Raw genomic sequence first — 8,646 nt, 5'->3', positions numbered from 1 at the left:
GAGACAGTGTCTCACTATGTAGTTGAGACTGACCTGGAACTCACTATGTAGCCCAGGCTGGTCTCAAATTCACAGCGATCCTCCTGCCTCAGCCTCCCCAGTGCTGGGATTACAGGCGTGTGCCACCTCGCCCGGCATGATTTTCTTTTTTTGACCAAGCCTTCTGATTTGATGTGAAAACACGAGTAAAGCTGAATTCACCAGGGAGAACATACATGTGCCTAGGTGTGAGGGGCTGAGGGTTTTCTGAAGGCAACTTCTGCCTTGCCCTGAGTGTCATACCTGCCAGGTCCTCAAGTCCAAAATGTAAACCGCCCCATTGGCAGTGCCCACAGCTGCTCTCTGTCCATTAAGGGAGATAGCTACTGCCGTGGGCGATGAGGAAATCACCAGAGACAGGCTAGAGCTGGAGCAAGAGAAGGAAAGAGGAATTCAGGAAAAGAAGGCAACTGGAAATCTACTTCTGCACTTCTCTAACCGAATCCCCTCTGCACTGTGATTCTGGTCTGTCCTTTCTCTCTTGTTTCAGAAAGGGCTGCAGCTATTTTCTTGCCAACTTTCCAGAGCCAGGGTCAAAGTTCTAACCTCTGTTGACCCGCCACTGTCTGGGGTTTATTAAGCCATCGTAGTATGGGCCGGCGATGCCATTGCTGGGAGAGTAGGGAGGCCTGGCAGCAAAGAGGTGAGTCTGCAGGCTGGTTGGCTGCCTGCTGGCGCAGAAGCAGCGGGTAGCGGCTCAGCACTGGGGCCTGCTGCCTCAGGAAGGTGTGGAAAGCGGCAACATCAGCCTCAGGGAGCTTTTGGTCTTCCTCGGGAACTGAAGAAGCTAGAAACAGAGAGAAGCAGGGAGTCACTAGGAAGCCAGCCAGACCCCATTATGGACAGCACCAAACAGAATCATCTGAAGGGTCTAAAATAGTCTCAACTGTGGACATCTGGCCCCAGATCAGAAACCCTTGTGCAAAGTAGTATAAAGCTTTGGGCCCCACTCCTGACCTGGGGAAGCAGAATCTGGGGCTCTCAGGACCTGCAATTTGAACATTTCCTAGATGATTTTGCCCACTAATAAAGTCAGAGAACTTCTGATCTAAGAGATCTAATCAAAAGGGATCCAGAGAGGCACTAGCTCACCCTCCTGGCGCTTCAATGGGGAGGAGAAATGCGGCCAGCTCTTCCCATTACACCTTCCCCTGGCAGGGTTCTCATGAGCACCCCGGGGAGTTCAGAGCTGAAAATAAGTCTTCCAGGGATCATCTCACCATAGAGGGCGTGCGCCTCCAAGAGCCGGGGGAGCAGACCCAAGTCCAGGTGTGCAGCCACCACGGGGATGCTGCTGAGGAGCTTGGCAAGAAGGCTGTGGTTCCCACTGCAGAGCTGGAAAGGTTGATTTATTCATTACAGATGGGAAGGGTCTGGTGTGGAGGTGATGACAAGAGGCACTGTCTAGCCCCAGACACTGCCTCTGCGTCAAAGACCTAGACCCCCATTTGGAACGAAGGTCTGAAGGAGGACTGGAAAACTGAAAGGGAAAAGGGGAAGGGAGTTTGGGAGGGAGGGAAATGGCAGTGGGGACAGTGGGAGTGGTCAAAAGGACAGAGATGAAAGGACAGCCAAAGAAATCAGGAGTGGTGTCTCACGCTTGTAATCCTAGCTCGCAGGAAGGCTGAGACAGGAGGATGACAAGTTCAAGCTCAACCTGGACAACTTAGTGACTGAGTGGCACTGTCTCAAAAATAAAGGGCTGGTTATATAGCTCAGTGCAAAGGGCCTGGGTTAAATCCCTAGTGTTGCAAGACCAAAGAAGTAAGACTAGCCAAGGACCTTGATTGGGAAAGGAGCCTGTGGGACCTCAGGACTCACCAGGTGGTAAGGCAGGTCTCTCAGAGCCTCTGGAGGACAACTTTGGAAGGAGCCTGAAGCATCAGGGTCACATGTCTTCCAGAGCTGGGCTATAAGAAAGGACTCTGAGTGCCAGGCATGGTGGCACACAGCTGTAATCCCAGCACTAGAGAGTGGGGCAGGAGGATCATCGTGAGTTTGAGAGCAGCCTGGGATACACAGCAAGACCTTGCCTCAAAACAACAAAGAAACGTGCCAACAACACCAGACATTGAGAAGGGCTCAGCCCTGCTGCATCCCAAAGATCACATCCCTTCAGGCTGCAGCAGGGTCATCCACCCACGGAAACGACAAGTGAGGGTTGTAGCGGATACTGCACACCAGTGGGTAGTCATGCCCCTAGGTGCAGACTCCAGACCCAGTGGCCCAGCCGACTCAGGCCACGCTCACCTGCAATAAGGACATGCGCCATGCGGTGTAGCCCTCGCCTTTTCCCATAGCGACGTTTGGCTGCTGTCTTCAGGGCCCCATCCCAGAGGCAGAGGCGGGCACCAGGGCGCTCCAGAGGGCCCTCCCCTAGCAAACTGTGCTCAGGAGGATTGGACAGAAGAACAGGGGAGGACAGGAAGGAGGCCAGTCAGCGAGCATCCTGGCTCAGTGGTGGGCTCCACTCCCACCTCAGATGGGGGCCAGGGGAGTTGCACCTGATGCAGAGCCTGGGAGGCAGTTGTTAGAGCTCCATCAAAGAAGGGGAGAGGGAGAGGGGTCCTGCCTCACAGATGGGAGGACACGGAGCAGTGGTGAGTGGGAGCTGGGCTGGGGCACCCGTACCTCCGCAGGCTCTGCACGAGGTAGGCAAACAGGACCATGGGGTAGGGCTCTCCACTGTTCCCAGCAGCCACCGCTTCTTCCCAGCTCTTGATGCCCTTGGGCAGAAACTGCCATGCACTCAGCACTGCGTGCAGCTGGTCCTCAGTCAGACCTAAGAACCCGAGCACTCTGAGGCCCAAAACAAACTGCGCAGCATATTCATCCCCAGGACACCCAGTCCTCCTGCCCTGCTGATGGAGAGCCCACCAGAATCCAGGCATCCACGTCCTGAGAACCTCAGCCTCCCATCCTGCCCCAACCACTGACCACTGCGTGTGACTTCCAGGGTGACCAAGGCCTGGGGAAAAACATCGTGGCCATGCTCCTGCTCCAGGGTGCTCAGGATGTGCTCCAGCAGCAGGGGGACAGTAGCGGGCAGGGTGCGAAGCCTCTCAGACACCTGGGAGGGGAAGGAGCCTAGGCTTCATCCATGGGGAGGGGAGAGTCAGCTCTGGTAGGACGGGGAAGGAGCAGCAGGTGTAACGGTGGGAAAGAGAAACGGGTGGAGACGAGGGGGTGCAGAGTGACACAAGGACGTTGAATGTGTGATCCCAGATGGAAGAGGGTGACAGATAGGGGTGAGGTACAGAGCCCAAGAAGCTGGAAGATAATGGGAAGTGAGTGAGGACTTTGCAGATAAGGAGCAACCAACCTGCTCATAGAGCGTGAAGAGCCTCAGGTGATCGGTGACCAGGCGCAGGTAGAGCGGCAGGCCTGAGCCCTGCTTTACTAGCAGCAGCCGCATCTGGTGAGAAGCAAGAGACTCAGCGCGGGGACAGGGGAGCCTGCCACAGCCTGCCTCTGTCCTCAATATCCAGCTCACTGTACAGGCGCTGCTTCTCTGAGAGTCCCACCGGGAGACAGCCCATGGCAGCGCTGCAGGAATCTCCATCCCTCCCCGAGCCTTGCCTTATAGGTCCTGGCCAGGCATTCTTATCAACAACTTCTCCTGTTAATGAGTGCAGGAGAAAAGAGCAGCCCATGCAGGACAGTGGATAGCCTCACCAGCTCCCAGATCTTCCCACACACCCCCAGGTCCGGCCTAGGTCCAACCTGGTTGTTGAAAGGTGACTCATCCAGCCGCTTCCCATAGAGAGCCAGCTCATCTCTTACCAACTGGGCCCGGGCAGATGGTTCCAGAGACCCCAGGGCTACCACCTGGGCACCTTGGCTCTGCTCAAGGGTCTCCCCAAGGACAGAGTCACTAGACACACTCAGCACCAGGTGTACCCTCTATGATACGGCAGGGGAAAAGGAAATAAACCACATTAGAGAGGCCCTCACCTCCCTAGGGCAGCCCTTCTTCCCTCTAACCCACCCCACCCCACTTCCTTCTCACACTCACCTGGGGAAGGGACTGTGGGATCCAATCCGAGATCAGCTGACCATTGTGGTCCACCAACTTATCAGCCCCATCGATGACCAGGACCAGGGTCTGGCGAGGCTGCAGGGTCTGAGCAGACTCAGGCAGCAGCTTCTGCTGAAGCTCCCACACCAGGCCTCTGTGTGTGGAAAGGAAGCTGGAGTGGGACGGGGGACAGCTGCAGCAACTGGAGGAACTGAATGGGGCACACGTACCTGTAAGAGCTGGGGAGGGTGTTCGCTTTGTGCAATTTGCTATGCAGGTAGGTACACAGGCGTCTGAGCAAGTTGAGGGCCAGACCCTGGTCAGGGCGGGCCCCTGAGAAGTGGAAGAAGACTAAGGGTGCTACCTTGGCCCCGACAGGAGCCTGCAGGGCTGACACAAGGGATGCCTGCAGGGACAGGAACACAAACATGGGCACAGTTTATTAAGAGCACAAGCTCCCCGTGTCCTACCTCATTAGCTACTCAGCGCCCCCTCCTCCTGCTCAGGCCCCCAGACTCATACCAGGAAGGTGGTCTTGCCCTGGCCTGACTGCCCAGTCACTAGGCTCAGCTTCCCATGGGGCAGCACCAGCTGCCTCACTGTGTCTTGAAGCAGCCGCAGCCGGGCAGGCCTTGGTGGGCTCCGGAGCTCCTGGAAGGTGGCCTGGACCAAGTCATCATCCGGGACGGACACCGGCTGCTCCAGCTCGGCCCCAGGCTGAGGGTACACAAGGCAGTGACTACTCATGTTCTCTCAGTCCTGACTTACAGAATCCCTCCCAGGAATCTCCTTTTCCCATCTGCATTCCTCAGGCCATCAGCACTTCTGCTGACCTGTAGGTAGAGCTTCTGGATCACACTCCACACATCCTGGAGAACCAACTGCCCAAACTCCTCTAGGCCCCCAGCATAGGGCCGGCCAGCTGCTGTGCCCCCCCACTCACAGGAGTATCTGCAGACAAAGCAAGCACACCAGAGTCAGAGCAGGCTGGCTGCCCACACATCCCTCCGTGCCTGGAGCCGCCTACCTCCCCGTGCTCACCCACGACACGTGATTTCTTTCCGTCTGCCGAGGTAACTCTTCAGTTCTGAGATCCGCTGTGCAGCTTCTTCAGACTCAGAAACAAAGTCAGGTTTCCACATATCTGGCACGGAGCTGACCAACCAAGATAGCCCAAAAATGAGGATAGTGTCGGACCCAAGCCTCCCGCCACCAGCCAGCAGATAGAGCTGCGACTTCCCGATACTCCAGGAGGGGTCTGACCTCACCCCAAGGCTGACGCAGTCTGTATAGGCCTGAGCTCTGCACCCTGCTTCTCTCTTTTAGCTCACCTCTCCCATACCCACTGCTAGGACTGAGCCTGTCTGGCCTGGTGGGGAAGGAGACCTGGCTCTGGGGGCAATGGAGACACCTGAGGAAACTGGGATCACGGAGGTAGATGAGAGCCTGGGCGGAGGGCGGTGCACATTGATCCCGATTCAGGAACTGCATCACCTCGAGCTCTGTCACAGAGCGGCCTGGAGGGTACTGCTGGACCTGCAGGAAAAGGACAGAGACGGGCAGGTTCGGTCCTAGGTCACACTACTGCTTCCCTTAAGATGGGCTCCCCAATCTCAGTACAGTAACTCCCTCCATCCAAACACACCCTGTGAAATAGAGCTAACAGAAACTGAAAGTGTAAATAAGGATCAAAATGAGTAAGAGATAATGTAAAAAAGGAAGAAATGTCCAAAGGGGAAGGGGAGGTGGGAGGTTAGGGGAAAGGAATAAATACGAGAACAGGAAAACGCAGAAACAAAGTCTTTGTAAATAGGGTGGGGTGGAGGGGTTGAAGGGGGGACAGGGGAATGGGAAAAAAATAAGAAGCAAGATCTATCATCATCTATCATGTAAAATTCCCAATGACGAATGTCATCTTATTCTATACCTAAAATCTAGCACTAAAATTAATGAATAAAAAAATACAGCTAACAGTCAAAACTTATTGAATGCCTGACATGTATTATCAATTGTTAAAACATTTTTGTTTGTTTGTTTGTTTTGGTACCAGGGATTGAACTTGGGCCCCTTGCACTTGCAAGGCAGGCAGTGGAAACACTGAGCTAAATTCCCAGCCCTGTTAAAATAGATTTTTAATTTCCATGATAATCCTGCAGAATTGATGTTCCTGCTTCCATTTAATATGTGAGGAAATTGAGGATAGGAGATATTAAGCTACTTCCCACAAAATTTACAGACAACAGAAGGGTGAGTAGAAATCAGACCCGTCTGATGGCGAAAGCTCAACAGACCTACCCCTCACCTCTCACATCCAGTAGTCAGCATCAGTTACTTCTCAAAGGAACTTCCCCCTGTAAACTTTGGTCACTTGCAGAATCCTCTGGCTGTACTTTACCGAAAGTCTCAAGGACTTGCCTGTTCAGAATCCCCGGCTTCCAAACTATGGCCTCTCCCCTCCCCAGTTTCCTCCCAGCTACTCCTTCGACTTCAGCTGCCTCACCCAGCGGAAGTGAGGATGGTCAGGAAGGTCATAGCTGGGGGGGACGTAGCCATAGCGGGATCCCAGAATTCCCACGAACAGCTGTGAGTTCTCCACCTCCCCAAGGCACACTTCCAATTGTCTGTAGGCACAATAATAGGGACATGTAGGAGACAGCGCGGCTCTGGGAAGGGCAAATGGGCACAGACTCAGAGTGACAGGGCCTGGCTCACAGAGCCAAGTGAAGGCAGGCTGCTCCAGTTGGCACTTAGACATAGCTCCCTACCCAACCCTTGTCTGTTGCTACATACCAAGCCTGCCCACCGCAGTTCCCTCACTGAAACCCCTCCCCTTCCCCACACCTGTTCCTGCGGGCCTCCTCCTCGGTGACGCCCCAGCGCAGATCGATAGCATGAAGGCTGATGCGGTGGGGGGTGGCACGGGCCTGCAGTGCTGGCAACACGGACCTCAGCAGCAGGTCCCGCTCCCCATGCATATCCCGGAAAGTGGAAGAAATGAACAGCCGGATGCTGCGCCAGCTGCGGGTAAGCAGAGGGCTAGGCTCAGGCTGGGGATCAGGCCACCTCCCAAACCCACAGACACAGCAGAGGGTGCCCGGAGGCCTCTGCAGAATATACTGCTGTTCCAGAGCCCTGGAATCTAAGCCCCGGTAACTGTCATTTCTCCTATACTACTCCTTCAGCCAGTCATTACTATAAATGTATCACTTGTACACTTCAAGGGACACTTAGTGTTAGCTGCATCCTACCAATCAAGAAACTATAGCTTTGCAAGGCTTGGTGGTGCAGCCTGGAATTCCAGCTGCTGAGGAGACCAAGGGAGGAGGATTGAGTTTGAGACCAGGCCAGACAATTTGGAAAGACTGTTGCAAAGAAAAAGAAGACAAGGGGAAGGGTATAGGTCATTGGTAGAGCTCTTTCCTAGCATGAGTGAGCTTCTGCATTCAGTCTCCAGTAACACACACACACACACACACACACACACACACACACACACACACACACACACACACACACACACACACACACACACACACACACACACACACACACAGAATCTATAGTGTTAAGAACTAAGCAATCACCCAACACTCAAGCAACCATCTGGCAAAATCAGGATGAAAAAGCCAGAGCCTGAGCTTCTAAGCTCTTTGCCTGAACTCTGGCTTTATAGTCATGGTGCCTGCTGTTCTCCTTGCAGTTTAACTATCCTTTCCCCAGTAGGTAAAGGTGCAAGTTCTCAGTCTGACTTTTTCCAGTGCCAGAGGATCCCCTGCCTGAGAAGGAGGGAGCACATCTTAGTCACTAGGCATCTCAACAGACAGAAGGGCAGCCAGGCAGCCTCTCCAGACAAAGAAAGAGATATAGACTGACCCACGCTGGGACACAGGAGCCAAGGGGCTGGGAGCATCCTCTTCCAGTGGCCGGAGAGTTAGGACCTGTGTCTTTCCTGGGGCGGGTGGTATCTTGAATATTCTGTCCATCTGGTCCACATGCTCTAGAAGACGGGCAGCCCCACGCTCTGCAATGAACCTAATAACAAAATAAACCGGAGGAGATTATTAGCGGGAAGGATCTGTATTCTACAAAGAACACAGAGCAAAAATATAAACAAGCAGAGTTAAAACAAACAATACCACAGAACCATAGGAATGAGGGAAACAAGAGAAACCCTGCTCCGGCCCCTCTGACTGCACATAGCAATCATGAAGATTTCTGTTTGACCAGGGAAGGCCGGATTGGGCTAAGGTGTAAGGGTCAAAGCTATGTCTGGGCTGTATCACCAGCCACGTAAGGTCCTGAGGGAGTGAGTGTGCCTGAGGCCTCCTCATGGGAGTTTAGGGGTAAGGCGAGTAGGTCTGTTTGGGGGAAAGGCAGGGAAGACAAGGAACTGAAGAGGCTAGGGAGGTGGTGATGCCCACCTGTTATCATGGCATATTGTGAGGCTGAGGAGTAGAGTGGCAAGTTCAAACCAAATCTGAGCAATTTACTGATTTAGTAAGGCCCTGTCTCAAAATTTAAAACTTAAAAAGGCTTCAGATGTAACTCAGTGTGCAGGCCTTAGGTTCAATCTTCAGTACTATATATAT

General features: G+C 53.7%; 1 protein-coding gene across 6 annotated transcripts in view; it reads right to left on the bottom strand.

Moving 5' to 3' along the window:
• Positions 1-8,646, bottom strand: part of Tep1 (telomerase associated protein 1) — a 47,461-nt gene that overhangs the window by 10,995 nt on the left and 27,820 nt on the right. For all 6 annotated transcript variants that reach the window (XM_033765048.1, XM_010607409.1, XM_010607407.2 and 3 more), the window contains exons 18-35: positions 7,931-8,089; positions 6,899-7,075; positions 6,558-6,678; positions 5,469-5,593; positions 5,099-5,212; positions 4,891-5,008; positions 4,580-4,774; positions 4,288-4,463; positions 4,055-4,211; positions 3,763-3,942; positions 3,362-3,454; positions 2,977-3,109; positions 2,671-2,821; positions 2,290-2,423; positions 1,861-1,949; positions 1,260-1,374; positions 586-826; positions 283-406 (exon numbers count right to left, since the gene is read on the bottom strand). In XM_033765048.1, coding sequence (XP_033620939.1) covers positions 283-406; positions 586-826; positions 1,260-1,374; positions 1,861-1,949; positions 2,290-2,423; positions 2,671-2,821; positions 2,977-3,109; positions 3,362-3,454; positions 3,763-3,942; positions 4,055-4,211; positions 4,288-4,463; positions 4,580-4,774; positions 4,891-5,008; positions 5,099-5,212; positions 5,469-5,593; positions 6,558-6,678; positions 6,899-7,075; positions 7,931-8,089 — 2,602 coding nt within the window. The remainder of the gene's footprint in view (positions 1-282; positions 407-585; positions 827-1,259; positions 1,375-1,860; positions 1,950-2,289; positions 2,424-2,670; positions 2,822-2,976; positions 3,110-3,361; positions 3,455-3,762; positions 3,943-4,054; positions 4,212-4,287; positions 4,464-4,579; positions 4,775-4,890; positions 5,009-5,098; positions 5,213-5,468; positions 5,594-6,557; positions 6,679-6,898; positions 7,076-7,930; positions 8,090-8,646) is intronic.

The sequence above is a fragment of the Fukomys damarensis genome, unplaced genomic scaffold, assembly GCF_012274545.1.
Source record: "Fukomys damarensis isolate Sample0158 unplaced genomic scaffold, DMR_v1.0_HiC HiC_scaffold_17, whole genome shotgun sequence".
NCBI classification, from domain to species: Eukaryota; Metazoa; Chordata; class Mammalia; order Rodentia; family Bathyergidae; genus Fukomys; species Fukomys damarensis.
Note: the sequence above shows the minus strand (reverse complement) of the source record. Positions and strands in the feature narration are given on the sequence as shown.